General features: G+C 55.1%; 2 protein-coding genes across 6 annotated transcripts in view; one reads left to right on the forward strand and one right to left on the reverse strand.

Annotated features, from left to right (window-relative positions):
* Positions 1-12298, reverse strand: part of CPAMD8 (C3 and PZP like alpha-2-macroglobulin domain containing 8) — a 77149-nt gene extending 64851 nt beyond the window's left edge. For 4 of the 5 annotated variants that reach the window (XM_025885647.2, XM_073900941.1, XM_073900940.1 and 1 more), the window contains exons 1-8: positions 12052-12298; positions 7723-7874; positions 6121-6143; positions 3593-3758; positions 3460-3512; positions 3191-3208; positions 2715-2769; positions 497-610 (exon numbers count right to left, since the gene is read on the reverse strand). In XM_025885647.2, coding sequence (XP_025741432.2) covers positions 497-610; positions 2715-2769; positions 3191-3208; positions 3460-3512; positions 3593-3758; positions 6121-6143; positions 7723-7874; positions 12052-12290 — 820 coding nt within the window. In that variant the 5' untranslated portion in view covers positions 12291-12298. Of the gene's footprint in view, positions 1-496; positions 611-2714; positions 2770-3190; positions 3209-3459; positions 3513-3592; positions 3778-6120; positions 6144-7718; positions 7875-12051 lie in introns of all 5 variants that reach the window. The other variant, XM_073900939.1, reaches the window with a different exon arrangement.
* A 3201-nt stretch (positions 12299-15499) lies between these two features.
* On the forward strand, positions 15500-16913 carry LOC141374233 (uncharacterized). The gene is made up of 3 exons (XM_073901741.1): positions 15500-15718; positions 16493-16754; positions 16792-16913. Exons 1-3 carry the CDS (start codon positions 15500-15502, stop codon positions 16911-16913), a joined length of 603 nt encoding a protein of 200 aa, XP_073757842.1.
* Positions 16914-17967: the final 1054 nt, after the last annotated feature.

Genomic DNA, 17967 nt, shown 5'->3' on the forward strand with positions numbered 1-17967 from the left:
TCTGACCCAGGCTACGACATGGATGAACCTGGAGGACATCATGCTAAGTGAAATACACCAGACGCAAAAGGACAAATACTGTAAGGTCCCACTTCCACAAAGCACCTGGACGAGTCAGAGTCACAGAAACAGGAAGTAGGAGGGCAGGCTGGCCAGGGGCTGGGGAAGGGGACGGCGAGTTAGTGTTTCATGGGGACCGCCTTTCAGTCCGGGAAGATGCGAAAGTTCTGGAAATGGAGGGTGGTGATGTCTACCAACAACACGAATGTCCTTAATGCTGCACAACTGTACATTTACAAAGAGGGAAAATGGCAAATTTTGTTACATGTGTTTTTATGACAATTCTTTTAAAAGGGAAATGACAGAGCGCCCAGCTCTCTGCACTGAGCCGCAGCCAATGGGGCTGCCGCCGTGCTCCCCCTTTATCGGCATCCTCCCCGGGTCTGTGGTTTCACCCAGATGTGAAATCCCAAGATCCTAAGATTCTCCGGCTTACCATACTTCTGAACTTCGAAGGACTTGTTGTACACGTGGCCTTGCGCTTGGACAAAAATGAACCATTCTCCCAGGACCGGCTGGTCAGACAGGGGGAAGGTCATGTTGGCCACACCTGTGTGCAGAGAGACAACCAGTCATCCTGGGGCAAGTGTGTGTGCAGAGCCAGCCAGGCGTGACCCGATGCCATGGGTGGGGGCTGCCCTGTGCATCCCAGGACATTGAGCAGCATCACTGGCCTACACCCACTCGATGACAGTAGCTCCTCCCCCCAAGTCACAGCAACCCCAAATATTCCCACATAATGCCAAGGTCCCCTGGGGGCAGAATCCCCCCTCCCCACCCACCCACCAGGTGGTAACTGCGGCCCAAAGTGAGCACGGATTCTGAACAGGCGTCAATACAGAGCACCCCTTTCCCTGCAAATGGGCCCCCACGAAATGCCACCAGCCTCAGGCAGAGAAGGCAGCTTTGGCTTCAGGTGCATTCCTTGGAACCCCGATGGGAGCTGTTTTCATGCTGGGAGGAGAGTCGGGATTTTCCACGAGCCTCCAATGGAGGAATCTGGATGGGCACAGACGCCAAACACTGCTTGGGATCTGTCACTCCTGAGTGGGACCTGCTCTGCCTGTCCCCAACTGACACCGTGAGAGCAGCTCAGTGGGACTCCGGAGAAAACCCAGAGACTACAACAGTCCCCACCGCTTCTCTCCGTCACTGTGGAATTGGGAAACCTGACGGCAAGAGCTCTTTCCTCATATATTCAAAGCCTTTCACAGTCAGAGGAGGTTTGGGGGTGTGTGTCACCAACATACATTTTCTATGGGGCCTCATTAGCCGGTGGCCAACATTACTAGACATCCCCCCAGGACGGGAGCAAAATCACACCAGTTGAGAACCCCTGGTCTACACATATCGCAAGGAGTTTTTTATTTTATTTTTTTAAAAGATTTAATTTATTTATTTGAGAGAGAGAGAGGAGAGAGACAGCGAGAGGGGGAACACAAGCAGGGGGAGCAGCAGAGGGAGAGGGAGAAGCAGGCCTCCCGCTGAGCAGGGAGCCCGATGTAGGGCTCGATCCTGGGACTCCGGGATCATTACCTGAGCCGAAGGCATCGCAAGGAGTTTTTTAAATGGGAGGCTAGTCATTCCCTTCCTCTGTGTTCTGAAGATCAAGTCCATACACCTCCCTGCAGCCCGAGAGGCACCCCGGTCTCACTGTTGCTTCTGGTGTCAGTACTCCTGACATGTGAGGCTCCCTCCTGTGCCCAGCCTCACTCTCCCTGCCATCCACCAGGCCTCTTGCATGCTGGGCCTCTGTCTGGAACACGTTCCCTCACTTTGCCCGGCTAACCTCTGCTCCTTCTCCACTTTGTTGCTGGAAAGGCTTTTTCCTCCAGGCAGCCTTCCAGGATTATCTCTGCTGCCCCGGGCTGAGCAAGAACCCCGTTTTGCCTTCCCTGAGTTTGTACTTCTCCTTCCTAGTGCTCATCATGGCAGATGTTATCGTGTGGTTTAATGTCTGTTTCCCCCAGTGGGCAGAAAGTTCACCCTTTGTCAGCATGTACTTCAGTGCCCAGCAGATATCTGCTGGTAGGAAGACAGAGAGTTAGTGAGAGGGAGGGAAAGGGGCCGATGGGGAGGGTGGAGTAGAGGAAAGCAGGCTGAGTGCCAGGCAAGAAGGTGGGATGGGTCACCAAGAGAGTCCGAGAGTCCCGCCCTTGGCTGCGCCGTAGCCCCTGCAGTCCCAGGCTCAGAACTCAAGGAAGGACAGTCACAGAAGCCCTGTCCCTGTTTGTCAGCCCTCCCTGAGCATCTCGGAACTGGAAAGAGGGCTCAAGGCCAGACGAGGGGACCGGAAGTGTGACATTGCACAAACCACCACAATCCACCTGCCTCCTAGAGGCTCTGCACTCACAGAGGCACTCGGGGTCCAGGAGCCCCCAAGGGGATGATGAGGTGGAAGATCTGCAGTGGGAGGAAGATGGGGGGGTGCCGACAAACAAGACCCTGATGTTCCCCAAAAGGCCTCAAGCTAAATGCAGGAGCCCCAGCTGGATGCCGGGATCAGAGAAACATGGGTGGGGTGCAGTGCTGCAGGGAAGGGATGCATCCAGAGAACATTCTAGCTTCCTGGAAGATTTATTGCATCTGCCACCCAAAGGTGCAGCCCCCAAAACTGCAGAAGGAGAAAGGGAAGGGGAGGGGCAGAGGTTCACCGCAGCAGAAGGGCTCCAAGTGTCTCCACTCTGTCATCCTCGAGCCCCGGGGGTCCTGCGGGGGACAAACACCCATAGTCAGCTCAGGGCAGCCGGCGTGTCCCCGGCACGTGTGTGCACCCTCTGAGCCCTCTCTCTAGGGTGGGACAAGTGTGGAGGGCAGGCCCCCAGATCAGTCATGTACCGGGGAGCAAATGAAAGCTCGGGGCACAGAAGGGACTGGTCTGATGACACAGGGACAAAAGGGGCCGGATCTGCTCCTCCTTTAGGGAGCCGTGTGCAAATCTACAGAGACAGACAGACACGCGCTTGGCCTGTCCCAGGGCAGATCCGGGGCCCAGGGATAGACCCAGTCCCAGCCTCGTGAGGTGCTGGGACAGGTAGCATCTACCTCGGCAGCAGACGGTCGGTCGGGGAAGACAGAGAGCAGGCTAACGGGCCCCGAGTCAGAGCAGAGGGGGTTGCACACCACTCACCAGAATGTAGGCTTCCAGCTGCAACACAGACAGACAGGCAGTGAGCACAGCCCTTGCAGGCCCCCCGCCCTCTGAGCATGCACCACCCGCCCAGCCGTGCTCTGGCCTCCCTCTGTCCCACAGGGGGACTCGGAGCCCCAAGACAAAACCCAGAACGGAGGTCCAAACTGGAAGGAACAGGGGAGAAAGCCCCGTCGCTGGCGGCACCCCTGGCCAGGTGGTCCCGGGCCGGTGTGTTCCAGGCACAGGGTTTTAGAAGCTGATCTCACCTTCTGGCTGACGGGCCTCAAGTTCGGGGTGACAGTGAAGATGCTTATGAGCACTGGAAGGGAAGGAGACAGTCGTGTGGCAGCTCTGGGCATGGCTGGCCCTCCCCTCCCCCAGGCTGCACGAGCTGCGCACCTTGGTGTCGGGGCTTGTACACCGGCTTGTCGGTCTGGATGAACACGGAGGCGCCCCGGCCATCCACAGTCACGGAGGTCTGGTTGTGGAAGAGGGGGCCCTCCTCCGCCCGCCCGCTGCGGCCCCACACCTGCAGGAGGGCCTGGCCCCGGAGGCCCGTGGGCACCTGCGGGCAGACCACAGAGCTTTGCGAACAACAGTGTTTCTCAACGTTGGCACCAATGACACTTAGGACTGGACCAGTCTTTTTTTTTTTTTGTTTCATAAGATTTTATTTATTCATTTGACAGAGAGAGAGAGACAGGGAGAGAGGGAACACAAGCAGGGGGAGTGGGAGAGGGAGAAGCAGGCTTCCCGCCGAGCAGGGAGCCCGATGCGGGGCTCGATCCCAGGACCCTGGGATCATGACCTGAGCCGAAGGCAGACGCTTAACGACTGAGCCACCCAGGTGCCCCTGGACTGCATCAGGCTTTGCAGGGGGAGGCCACCTCGCCATTGCAGGGTGTTGAGCGGCATCCCTGGCCTCTGCCCACCAGATGCCATAGGACCCTTCCCTCCCCCTCCCACCCCACCCCCCAGTTATGACAACCAGAAATGTCTCCAGCCGCTGCCAGTGTTCCCTGAGGAGCCAGAATCCCCCCCACCCAAGTTGAGAATTGCTCATCAGGAACTATTGTAAGAGCTAAAGATCCCAGGACCTTTTTTAGAGTCTCTAGTCTAGTCTGAAGATCCCCTGGCCCCCTCTCCTAGAATTATACAGCCCTTCACTGGTCTCGTCTACAAATCCACAGCACCGATCCTGTGAAGAGTGCCTTCCGAGATGCAGTGGGCAGGGATCGTGCGTAATCTTAACCCCTGTCCAGCGCGGCCCTGCTTTCTGATTCACAAGAAAGCCAACCTGCTCAAAGGGCAGCTCTAGGGGACTTATCAAGGGCTTCCCAACTATTGACATCTGGGGCTGGCTCTTTCTACATCATGGAGCTGTCCTGAGCACTGTGGGGGTGCTGAGCACCCAGGAGGTGCCCTCCCCAGTTGTGACAACCAAAAAGGTCTCCAGACACTACCCGATGTCCTGGGGCCGGGGTCAGGGGAGAGGGCAAACATCCCCACCGGGTGGGAGCTGCTGCCTTAGAGAAAAGCTTCTACCGTCATCAGTAAGGCAAGAAGGCCTCTGTCCCACAGCACTCAGGCACTAGGGACACCCTGCAGGGGAGAGGAACGGCTTCGGACTTTGTACTGATCACTGGCGGAGGGCACACTATAATTCAGCATGACTCTCGATGTCGCCCATTCATTCCGGGATTCCTTTGAGTGTCTGATAAAAGTTAAGGAACAGCTAACCCAGAAAACGCCTATAATTTCAGTGTTGTGAACCTCTTGAAATCCAAGGACTCCTGTTTAAAAACCCACATCAGAGGGGTGCCTGGATGGCTCAGTCGTTACGCGTCTGCCTTCAGCTCAGGTCATGGTCCCAGGCTCCTGGGATCAAGCCCCACATCGGGTTCCTTGCTCGGCGGGGAGCCCGCTTCTCCCTCTCCCACTCCCCCTGCTTGTGTTCCCTCTCTCGCTGTCTCTCTCCCTCTCTCTGTCAAATCAATAAAGAAAATCTTAAAAAAAAACACAAAAAAAAACCTGCATCAGAGAATTACCTGAGTAATTCTACAGGTGGTGCTGTGCAGGGGCATTGCTGGGTCTTCAAAGACAAAGCAGGACCAAGCAAGAGGCTTGGTTCCTAACCTGGTCATTCTTCTTTCGGGGTGTTCAGCCTAAGGCAGGCATTCAGAATGCGAAGACATCTTTGGGGTGCCTGGGTGGCTCAGTCAGTGAAGCATCTGCCTTCAGCTCAGGTCATGATCCCAGAGTCCCAGGATCAAGCCCCACAACATGCTCCCTGCTCATTGGGGAGCCTGCTTCTCCCTCTCCCTCTGCCCCCACACGTGCCCACACATGCACACACATGCATGCACACTCTCTCTCCCTCTCTCAAATAAATAAATAAAATCTTTTTAAAAAAGATTTTAAAAAAGAATGCTAAGACATATTCATGTACAAAGATGCTCGCAATGTTTGGATTACGTTATCCAAACCCTGAAAACAATCTTTTAAAAAATCTAACCATGTACAAGGTGGAGAGAGTTAGTAAATTAGTATATAAAAGAGATGCAATAGGATGTGGTTAACAATAGGAGGCAAATTACAATTATAGAGATTTGAACACATGGAAGTATGTTTACACAGTGCGTTAATTGAAAATAGCAGGGAGCACGAGGAGGTCTACCCTTTAGTTGCAACTATGAAAGAAATGTCTTTACGTGGGTGAGGATTTACCGGGAAACACGAGACAGTGAAAAGTATGGGGGGATGGGATTACGGGTGAGTTTTCTCCTTTTCTCAATTTTTTCTTCATTATTCATTGTTGACATCACCATTAATGATTTTTCTCACCACACACGAAACTTCTCTTATTCCATTCCAATCAATTATTTCCAAGGTAGGGTTCATGAAGATGTTAAAAATTCATAGCTTACCTTGAGTTTGATTGTCCCTTTATCTAAAAAATAAAAATTAAATGAAAACAGTTAAATTGGGAGCTGGGTTTGCCTGCCTCCGAGCTGCAGCTTTATAACTGGGGGGGGGGGGGGGTTTGTCTGTGGACAAACACACGCACTGGGTCATACTGGTCTGGCCTGGGCTGGGATTGAGAAAAGTGAGAGGTTTCCTCCAAGCTGGAGAGAGCTTGAAGGCCAGAGGAGATGGACAAAGCTGAGCTACTCAGGGGGAAAGTTGGCCAGGCTGCACACTTAACCCTTGGCCCCATGTCCAAGGTAAGCTGTGAGGGGAGCAAAGACAAAACTCCCAGGGAGTGGAACAAGAAGAAGAGTCGAGAGAAAGAAGAGGAGACTGAGGTCCCCAGTGGACCTCCCTCCAGTAGATCTGTTTTCCCATCACCTCTCCCTTGACCCAAGCTGAATCATTTACCATTGTGACATCTGCCCGGGCTTTCTAGCCTCTAAGATTTGATTTAGCATGTACTGTTTTTGCCTCCCAGTCTCCATTCCCCATTTTTTACTAGCAGAACCCCAATTTCCTTGGGGGAGCCACCTGCCCAGCTCCCCGTTCAGGAGGTTTGGCGTGGCTCTCTCCCTCTCTCCTGGGGCTCTGTGAACATCTACACAGGCCCTCCCCCAGTCACAGTGATTGGTTCAGAGTTGAGCACATGACCCAAAATGGGCCAATCAGTTGGGTCACGATTGAGCACATGATCCAAGTCCGGCCAATCAGAGAGAACGCTGGGACATTCTCACTGGTCTGGAGAACCCGTCACTCTCTCAGCTTCCGGGAGTCGCGGGCCCATTCGGAAATGGGGCTGGGAGAGGACCTGTGATGCCAGTGGACTTCCCTAGTCGTGAGAGTCCATAAACACTGTTGCTGAAGCCAACCTGATGTGGGTTTTGGGGTGGCCCACGGAGTCAGGACTGCCTGCACTCCTGCCCACCCAAGCCCTCTCCTGGTTTCCATTCCAGGCCAGCCTCTCGCCGGGGCCAGGCGCTGTCTCGCTGGCCTGAGAGCCCCGACATCACCCTCTGTGTCTCCTGCGGCCAAATCACACTCTGCGTGCTGGACCACAGGCCCTGGGCAGCTCCCTGCTCTCACCACCTGTGTCCAGGAGGCCTGTGCGGTTGTTATCTGCAGTTACCAAGTACAGCTGGACAGAGGCTGGCTGGGGGCCTGAGTCCAACTCAGTGAGTCTGGCTGGAAGCCTGGAGTCTGCATCTAACACCACAGGGGCGCTAGAATAGCTCAGCCAGCAGTCTGAAGCGGTCCTGAGAGTCCCTCTGGGCCCCGGTCCCACCTATAGCCAGAAGGATGCCCGACTCCATCCAGAGCTGCACCCCCAGAACCTGGGCTGCAGAGGAACAATTCACTCTGGTTTCCTAGACGGGGCAGTTGGCTGCCCCTCCTGGGTCTCACTCTCCCCATCTGAAAAGTGGGGGGAAAAGCAGTCTATTCTCCCTCCCCTGATGGGAGGTGGGATGGGAGAGAAGCAAAGCAATGCCCATGTCACCCGAGCCCCGAAGGCCACTTTGCCAAGGACGAGGAAGCCCTGGTCAGCCACCCCAGGGACCTACCCAGGATGGCTCCCTGGCTCCATGCCACCTCCTCGCCCTGGGCCACCAGCTGAGCCTGGACCATGACTTCCCGGGGGGAGTTAAAGATGGTCACGCTGATGACTTCCTCCACTCCTGAGCGGAAGACAGAGGGTGCAGCAATCAAGTAGGCCCTGTAGGAGAGGAGAACGTCAGTGAAGGCCAAAGGCTGTCTGACCCACCTCTGGCCTCCCTGCCTCTCCGGCTGGGTCACGGTGCTCCCTGCATGGTCTTCCACCTACGCCTGCCCACACCATGATGACACTGTCATTTTATGTATATGGGTCCCCCACCGACCTGTGAGCTCCTTGAGACCAGGGGCTGGCTTATTCATCTCTGAAGCCCGCTGACGAGGTAAGAATCTGGCCTCTCTGGATCTACCCAGCACCACACCCCCTTCCAATGTCTGCATTCTGGCTTGTGGCCTTTGCAGTCAGCACATTCTGCCACAGGACCTTTGCAAGTGCCGCACCAATACTGTAACCCACTCTCCTGAGTAACTGGCAGGATCCCACTTCATCCTCACAGCCACCCTGTGACAAGTGCCAAAAAGCCATTTACAGAGTCAGAAATTAAGCCCTGGAAAGCCAAGCCACGTGCCTGAGCCAGTAAGAGACCAGGATGCAAACCCAGGCAGCCAGACTCCAGAACCCAGTGGAAAGAAACAAGGAGCTTCCCGCAGCATTAATCTTAAGAACAAAGCCCTGAAAATTAACTAAATGGCCCAAAACGGGAAAAGCTCTGCGAACAGTCGCGCCAAAACAGGCCTCTCCTGGAAGGTGGAGAATATTATCTTATTTTCCAGATGGGCAAGCTGTCGCTCCAGGAGAAGGAACATGCCACAGGTTCCACAGTCGGACCGGGGAGAGCCTTGGGGCACCCTTAGGGCACCTGACCTGAGGCACACAGGTCCTCCCCACCTGAGCTCCTGCCTCTGGTGTTCTACAACCTTCCGCGGATAATCAGAAAGTCTCATTCATCTTTAACCACGAAAACTGCTCACAAGCCCAGGCATGCAGAGTGCTACAGGCACCAGAAGGAAGCAGGCGGAAGGGAAAACACTAGGCCAGGCAAATGAGAGAAGGAGAGATCTTCGTGTCTCCAAAATGCCCTCTGGGACAACCAAACGTCCACACACAACGAGACAAATTTAGACCCTGACTGAATACCATACACTGAGGTGAACTCAAACTGGGTCAGAGATCTAATATGTGTAAAACTATAAAAGCCCTGGAAGACAAGAGGAGAAAGGCTTTGGGAGCTGGGGTTAGGCACAGAGTTCATGTGTAAGATACTAAAAGCACGATCCAGCAAAGAAATCATTGATAAACTGGACTTCATTAAAACTTCATGAAAAATCTGGCATTTCAAGAGACACACTGGGCTCCTGTCGGGTACTGTCCGGCCGCAACACTGACCCTGGGAGCCCACTGGGCTCTGTCCAGCTTGAACAGTGGCCAGAGTTTACCAGCTCTGGCTTCCTATGTGGACTGTCCTACTTCAGGACTGCCCGGAGCCTGCAAGGACCTCGGGACATACCAGCTACTTCCTATGTAACTCCAACACCGATGAGAATGTGTAAAGACCCTAGTTTTGTACGTGCACAGCCCAGATCCAGCAATGACCGGAACCAGGAACGACCCGGGGGTCCAATGTTCGTCCTACTCCAGCACCAACAACCACCCACAATGACCGGGTTTCTATGCGCAGCGTCTGGCCTCAGCCATGCACAGAGCATGCATTCATCCTGGGCATGTGACTGCATTATCTGGAGCATGCAGTGACCCTGGGGTTCCTGAATGCACTGTCCAGATCCAGCACGGACCAGAATGTGGACTGATCCTGGGTCTTATGCGCTTTCTCAGATTCTCATGCAAATGGGGTATACATGCAGTGACAGTGGGCTAAACATACACCGCATACACTAAACATAAACATAAACTCAAGCACGGGAACTCTTGCTTTGTACGTGATGTGCAGTGTTTGCTGCCTCCAGCACCCACCAGAGGGTGCAGGGTGCTCCCTGAGTTCCCATGCGTAGTGTCTGGCCTTAGCAGTTCACACAGCATGCAGTGATCCTGGGTACATAACTGTGCTGATCCTGGGTATGTAACCATCATCACCCTAGGTATGTGCTCTGTATTAACTAATCCCAACACCAACAGGGCGTGCAGTGACTCTGGCTTCCTACGTGTCCTGTCCCGCTGCAGTGGGACCTCAGCCTCCTCTAGGAATAATCTTTCCATCTAGCTCCCAGATGACCCCCAGACCTCCCACACAGCACATACAGACCACAGAAGAGCATTTGGGGACTAGACAATCCACACGTTCATGTTCCTTGGTTGCCTCTTAAAGCCCGTATCCAGTTCTGAGTTAGATTTTTCACCCAAAGGGCCTAGAGAACCCAACAGAACCAAATTAACTCTCCCTGAGATTCAGGAGTTGCGGCTGCTGGGATGCTTGCCAGCCTAGCATTGTTGACCTGATGCACCACCACCCCCCTCCCCCGGGCCCCCGGCATCAGGACTGACACTGGTTTAAGTCTTAGAAGGTCTCAGAAGTCCGGGCCTGGGAATGGTGGTTTTTGGTAAAGAGTAGACAGTACTGGTCTTTTTTTAAATTTTATTTTATTTATTTTTTTGAGAGAGAGGGAGCACAAGCAGGGTGAAGGGCAGAGGGAGAAGCAGACTCCTCGCTGAGTAAGGAGCCTGATGTGGGACTCGATCCCAGGACTCTGGGATCATGACCTGAGCCGAAGGCAGATGCTCAACCATCTGAGCCACCCAGGCACCCTAGACAGTACTGGTCTTATGACAACGTGCAAATCTGTGCTGGTTTCTGGGGTCAGGGATTCCTCATGCAAAAATCACATGGGTTGGGGCGCCTGGGTGGCTTAGTCAGTTAAGCGTCTGCTCAACTGGGAACCTGCTTCTCCCTCTCCCTCTGCCCCTCCCCCCGCTGGTGCTCTCTCTCTCTCTCTCTCTCTCAAAGAAAGAAATAAAATCTTTTTTTAAAAAAATCACACGGGTCACAGAAGTGGGTATCCAGGGCAATTCCTAAATTGGAATCCCTCTAGTGGGTGGACCACAGCTGTGGCTTAGAGGCTGACTAATCTAGAACCCCAGGTCAGTAATTTTGCACTTCGCAGCACGTGTCTCCCAGCACAGGATTCCATTTCCCTTGGCAGAAGGTAACATCCCAGGACAACCTTAGTCAGAGGCAAAAACTCCTGAGAACCGTTTGAAACTCTGCAACCCAGAGACTCTGAACTTGGTCTTTATGAGGCGAGGTCTGTAATTTAGGGCCCAGTCAAGCTTTGTGGCGGGGGTGGACCTGCGCATGGCCAAATGTTTCGAAGCATCCCTGGCCTCCACTCAGTAGATTCCAGCGGCACTGCCTCCCCCTAGATGTGGACCAAAAATGCCCCTAGAATTGCCCAGTGACCCCAGGAAAACAAAAATCACCCCCCCCTCCCTGGGGCTGAAAACCTCTATTTTAAGGGATGCCTGTTTTGAAAGATCAGGACAAAAATTTGCTGGATTCCAATTTCACAAGGCCCAGGGGAGGTAAATCCCATTGCTCAAAGCGCAGTGTGGTGTCTGACTTTTCCAACTGTGATCCTAAAGCGACACCACCCACCTCGTCCCACGGTTGACCTGTTTTCTGGGAACTCCTAAGCAAGCGCCGCTTGAACAAGCCACCTCATCAAGGCTGAGGCTGGACTACACGGCTCAGCTTGGGCAGCTCCAGGCGGCCCCCCTGAACCCACAGCTTTGCAGGGCTCACCCCAACTTGGCAGGTCTGGAAATATTCCCGGTGAAGTCAACTCATGGGAAATTCTCCTTAACGGCTAGTTAATTAACCTCCTCACTGTGTCAACTCACCAGAAGCTCTGTAGTCAAACTTCAAGAAAAATGTGGAAGCAAAACAAACACTTCCTCCCCGCCACCACTCCCTCCCAAGGAAAACGGAACGGTAGGTCTCTCCTATTTCCCCGCCAAGACACGCACCTCTTACCTCCGTGCCACGGACAACTTGAAATCGCCACCCAAGACGACAGCCCCCGTCACACCAAGGGGATGAGGTGGGGAGGAGGCCCTGACTCCCTGCACCTCCGTGTGGCCACCTCTGAAGGCTGGGGGTGCCCCCTTCCCAGTCCGACCCCTGCGAGTCAGGGGCCGGATGTCTAGGTCCCGCCCAGTGCGGACGCTGTGTAGCCTCGGACAGGTCGGTGCAGCTCTCTGAGCCGGTCCCCGGGGCCCCCCTCCCCGAGAAGACAGCCAACCTCCTCCGTCGCCCGGTGCAACTCACGGGGCCTGGGGCGCGGCGCACACGCCGTCCCGCGGCGACAGCAGCAGCGGCAGCAGCAGCAGGCGCCACAGCAGCGGGCAGAGCAGGGCGCCCCACATTTTTCGGCTCCGCGGGGGCGCGGCGCCCAGGGAGGGGGCCGGGCCGGGGCTGGGCCAGGGTCGGGGTCCGAGCGCGGCGGTGCCCCCTGCGCTGCCGGGGGCCCTTTGTTCGCAGCCCCCGCGCCGTGCGCACGGCGCCATGCGCCCCGCTCCGCGGCCGGCCAAGCTGGGGCAGCCCCGGACCAGCCCCCTCCCCCGACCCGCCTCGTCCCCCCCCCCCCCCCCGCCCGGCCCCGCCCCGCCCCGCTCCCTTCTCGGGACTCATCCCCTCCAAGGACTTTCTCCGGACTGCCCCGCCCCCTGCCCGGGCCTGACCCCACCCTGGACCCTCCCCCTTCCTCGGACCCAAGCTGTCCTTTTTTTCTCGCCGCATCCTCTGCGGTCACCTTTGCACCGGTCGTCATGTTGGGACCCACCTCCTTCCGGGGCTGCCCCCCTACCCGTCCTCCCCTGCCTCCTCTCCAGCCTCCTCCCCAGTCGCCCCTGCATGGCCCCCTCTGCGGACTCGCCCCAGTCGCCCCTGCATGGCCCCCTCTGCGGACTCGCCCCGCCCTGGCCTCCGGGTGACTGTTGCATCTCCATGCCGCCTTCACTCCGCGACCCCGCAGGGCGCGCACCCCAGCCAGAGCCCGGCGACCTGTGCAGTGCACGTGGCCTCAGGACTGGGGAGACAGGCTAGCCAAGGGACGAACCTTCCACATGCGCAGCTGCCCCTGGGCCGCTGACTGCCAGTCCTCACTTCTACCCTCTCTGCAGTCCTGCCGCTGTCCACGAATCCCCTGGGCCAGGCCCCTCCCTCTCTGGGCCTCCCTTTCCCCTCTGCCATACAGCAGGGTTGGGACCCTTAGAGTGTCCCCAACTGAGCAACAGTCCCCTTGTCACAGGTTCCTCAGGGGAGGGGAGGCGCACCTCCCTTCTATGTCATGTCCAAGTTCTGTCCCCGCTCCTTCCAGCATCACCCCCGCCCTTCAACTGGCACCGTTGGCCCCCTAGGAGGACCATTCCGCTACCAGGGCCCTCCTAAAACTCTAGTGCTGACCACACTTCCCTCCTGACCCAAATCTTCGGGGATCCCTGTTCATTGGGACCAAGTCCAAACTCCAGGCAGCCCTGAGGCTGCCCTGATGGCTCAGCCTCACCCTGGTTCCTCAGATGCTTTGTGCTGACCCCTCAAACCCTGCTCTTCTGCCCTTTTCCTTTGGTTGCCCAACCCCTGCTCCTCTTGGAAGTTTCCTTTGAACCCTCCCTGCTCCCAGGCCCCCTGGGTCCTCTAGGTGGCCTCCCCACCAACCCTCTGGTGGCTTTAGGCCAAGCCCTGGGCAGGCTGTGGGGACTCGAGGGCAGACAAGGCTTGCCTTAGCAGATGTGGGAGGGGCCCTGCAGGAGCCTGGGTGGAAGGGGGAGGCAGCAGGCGCTGCGGGGTGCTGAGGCCAGGAAGAGGTGCAGGCCTCTCATCTCAGTCCTCTCCCGCACCAGGCAGGGCCTCCTAGCATAACCCTCCTAATACCGGTCTGTCCTGCCCAGCCCGCCACACCTCCCCTTGTTCTTCTGTAAACTGGGCCCCGCTCTCCAGCCTCAAAGCCAGCCTCCTGCCCCTCCCTTTGCTCCCTTCCCCTCTGGGCTCTGGCCACACTGGCCTCCATGAGTCCATGGACCGCCACCCACCACCACCACACCCTCTGGCCCAGATGCTAGCTGTCCCTTCCTCCTGGAGTCACAAGGCTGCCCCCACCCCATGCTTCACAGCTAGCCCCACTGTCCCTCCTTCCCTGACTGCCGGGGTTGTAAGGCCTCGAATTTGACGGGCTGCCCTTCCAGGTCCCCAGAGACCTAACTGTGAGTTCCCTGCTCTCACCAGATATGTGCCCCCCCCGACTTAGCAGAAGAGGCTGTCCCCACCTGTTCCCCTGGCAGCCTGACCAATTACACCCCACCCATCCTCAGCCTAGTGGATCTCACCTCCTTGTCTTTCCAACAAGCCAATCGCATCCTCCCCTGGGAACCAGGGGCACCTCACCCTCCTGTTACTACTACAAAGTCTGCCTCCTGCAGCCTCAGGTGGTTCACTCCCCTCCCAAGTGCAACTGCCACGGGTCTTGTGTGGCCAGCTGGGTCCTCCCCCAACCCAGGGCTGTGAGTATATGCGACTAACTGCTGTCCATCTCACCAGACCAGTGGTGGGTGTTGTGTGTTTGCCCATCTCAGTGCTGGGGATCCCTTCTTCACTAATGGGGTGAGTAGGAGGCAACCAGACACCACCATGCCCTCATCACCCAGTTTGACTCTCTGGTGCTCCACGCAGGGGCCATGATTGTATTATCCCAGGAGCGCTTGCTTCCCATCTCTCTCCCTTGGGGTACAAGCCCCATTTGCTGCTGCACACCCAGTCCCTGGCTCCAAGTGGGCGCTCAGTACAGATATGCTGACATCCTCACTGGCCCCCTGAGCTGCGCAGGGCACTGGGGAAGAGCCGGTTGGTCCATTTCTAGGAAACGTGTGAGTCCTTGTCTCATAGGGCCATTGCTAAACGTTGCATTGTACGAACTTGCAATTAAATATATGATATTAAAAATAAAAGTTGTGGGCGCCTGGGTGGCTCAGTCAGTTAAGCGTCTGCCTTCGGCTCAGGTCATGGTCTCGGGGTCCTGGGATCGAGCCCCGCGTCGGGCTCCCTGCTCAGAGGGGAGTCTGCTTCTCCCTCTCCCTGACACTCCCCCTGCTGTGTTCCCTCTGTCAAATAAATAAAACCTTAAAAAATAAAATAAAATAAAAGTTGTAAGTACTCTAAAGTGAGCACTTCCTCATTTCCCTGCATCTTATTATTCTCTGTGCTCCTGAGGCTATCACTGACTCTTATACCTGATGGTGAAGAGACTAAAATACTACTCATCCCTCCCCCCATCACATTTAGTGACTTCCTGCTGGTAGCTTCAAACTGGCAGGGGGAGCTGGTGGGGAGTCCCATCAATTCCGCTCTCATTTGCTTTGAAAGCACAAATTTGTTCCAACATGATGGACACGTCAGAGATGGATTTGAGCATGATGTGATTGAATGTGGTGTTGCTTATGCAGGATTTTGTCCAGGGGCAAAGCTGGATGAATGGACTCTGCCTGGCTGACAAGAGTTGCATGGGAATACGCAACCTCCCCCCCGACCCCCTACCATACACACCCCTGCCAACATCTGCAGGCTCCCTCAGCTGTTAGGAGCTACCATGCCAGGCCCCATCTGGAAACCTGGCTACAACCTCCCCACACCATGTCCACCTGTGAACCTCAGGTCCCTTCCAAAGGTCAAGTGCTGTATTTGCTGTGGTAGTCACATCATTCTAAGCCAGGGCCAGGGAACCATGGACTTTACCCCCAAGTGTGTGGCCGGCTACTTCCAGGGTGGTCAGAGCCTCCATTCCACACTGACCCAGGGCAGCCTCAGCCTCGCGGGGCGTGCCTGCCTAGAGCACCACCTGATCCCCTGGAGCCCTGGCTTCCAGGGAGGCTACAAGAGCGTGGATCTGGGCGACCAGAACCAGAGGCACCTCAGCCACCAGAACAAAGATGGAGTTGAGACAGTAGAGCAAGGGCGCGCTCATCCTACCACCTGCTGCATGCCCCAGCCTCAGTATCTCCTCCAGGACTCCCAGGTGTTTAGAAAAGATGTGCAAGGAGAGTGGGTGGGAGAAGCTACTCAGAAGCAAAGTGCAAAGGCTGCTGGGGATCTCCGTGGAGCAGGAAAGCACCTTCCAAGACACCTTCACAGATCAGGAAGAATCCAAGCTGAGATCCGCCCAGCACTCTCCCTGCTGCCCATGGAGAAGAGCGAGCATTCACCCTCCCTAACAACAACCAAAATGTTGGCGGGGCGGGGTGGGGGTGTGTGTGCACGTGTGTGCGTATGCACACATCACATGTGCATTTCGGGCCCCGCAGGGGCATGGGAGGAAGAATAAGTCTTCTGCGGCCGCTATAACAAATTACCATAAACGGGTGGCTTAAAGGGATTTTAAACAACCCACAGAATGGGAGAACATTTGTGCAAATCATGTATCTGATAAAGGATTAATACCCAGGATATATAAAGAGCGCCTGCAGTCCAACAACAATAAAAAGCAAACAACCCAATTCCAAAATGGGCAAAGGGTCTGAATAAAGGTTTCTCCAAAGAAGACACACGGATGGCCAACAAGCGCATGAAAAGATGCTCATCCCTAATCGTTAAGGAGATGCAAATTAAAACCACAATGAGATATCACTTCACACCTGTTACAATGGTTTCTTACTGTTTTAAATAGACCATTAACACCCAAGCCGGTGCCTCTGTCCAAGCTCACTCCTGCGCGAGCTGATCGGCTTTCTGTGGTCTCCTCTGCAAATGGGCTCCGTGGCCTAGCATCCCCGTCCCCGCCACCTGTGATCACGCGCAGAGGCCCGCGAGGGGTCGTCGCCGAGGTTTCCAGCAGCCTGCAAGTGACAGCCTGGCAGCCATCCCCTCCAGCGGCTTGCTTGTGGCCTCCCACGACTATTACTGGTGCCGCCTGGGCTCCCCTTCCAGTAACAGCTCCTGCAGAAGTGCAGAGTATGCTGGGGAAGCCATCCCTCACCACCCCAGTCTCCCCAAGGCTGACCCAGGGCACTGGTGGGCAAGCTTCTTTTTCGGGAAGTCCACTCTCCCATACTCGGCTGCAGTGTTGGAGTCCCCAGAAAGCTTGGTATCTTCCCAAGCTTCCAGCAGCAGGATCCTCTGGGACTTGGCTCTGGAAGCCATGAGGAAGCAGCGTGGTGGGCAGTCTGCAAAGCCAACATGGGGCCCCCATCCTGAGAGACCACCCCCCATTCCCCCCGCCCCCCGCCTTCAGGAGGCACTGGGCTCATCAGAGCCCCTCCCCTCCCCTTCCCCTAGACTAGGCAGGCTGCAGCAAGCAGAAGCAGTTGGGTTATTTTATATCAAAATAAATAGCTAAAACACAAAAAAGAAGTTGAGAGAACCCCACTCTTTACTATCCAAGCCACACACGAGCCTTCCTGGCACCCTGGATCCGTGTGCCTCGCACCAAGTGGAAAATAAACTCGAAGCAGCCAGTAAAAAAAAAAAAAAAAAAAAAATTTAAATTAAATAAATAAATAAACCATACACAAGTTTTGGTGAGGATGTGGAAAAATGTGTGCACTGTTGGTGGAAATGCAAATTGGTACTGCTACTGCGGAAAACAGTCTGGTGGCTCCTTGAAAAGCTAAACATAGACTTACCGTATGATCCAGCAACTCCATTTTGGGGTATATACACAAAAAACAGGGAGATGGTAAGTAAGCATGGGGCTAAACAACAATGTTCTCAGCAGAGAAAAGACATGAATTAGGTGTAGGGTTGCCAGAGTTAGCAAATAAAAATATATTTACATTTGAATCTCAGATGAATGACAAAAAAAAAATTTTTTTTAGTGTAAATATATCCCATTCAACATTGGGGATATACTTACACTAACTATAGATGTATTTGTTCCTTATGTAGGATTCACATTTGACAGGGTGTCCTACGCTTTACGTGACGATGCTAACTGGCTTTGGATAGAGAGTAAGATCTTCATTATTGTCTTTATAATAACCTCACAGAAGGAGGAAGTGGTTCCTTCAGGTTCCTTCCGAATTTGCATAGGAGACCCAGCCATTGCCGCGCTAGGCTTATGCCCGAAGGACTGAAAGCAGGTGTTCAAACAGACTGTGCACACATGTTCACAGCAGCACTAGTCTTGATCGCCAAAAGGCAGAAGCAATGCAAATGTCCATCAGCCCAGGGATGGATAAACAAAGTGTGGTCCATCCG

Source organism: Callorhinus ursinus, unplaced genomic scaffold (genome assembly GCF_003265705.2).
Source record: "Callorhinus ursinus isolate GAN/ISIS: 27379988/994484 unplaced genomic scaffold, GSC_fseal_2.0 scaffold15, whole genome shotgun sequence".
Lineage (NCBI taxonomy): Eukaryota > Metazoa > Chordata > Mammalia > Carnivora > Otariidae > Callorhinus > Callorhinus ursinus.

Coding starts and splice junctions, on each gene's coding strand:
- LOC141374233 (XM_073901741.1), top strand. CDS start 15,500: ATGGACTTTACCCCCAAGTGTGTGGCCGGCTACTTCCAGGGTGGTCAG. Junction 15,719..16,492: donor ACAAAGATGGAGTTGAGACA/GTAGAGCAAGGG, acceptor TGCGCGAGCTGA/TCGGCTTTCTGTGGTCTCCT. Junction 16,755..16,791: donor AGCCATCCCTCACCACCCCA/GTCTCCCCAAGG, acceptor CTGGTGGGCAAG/CTTCTTTTTCGGGAAGTCCA.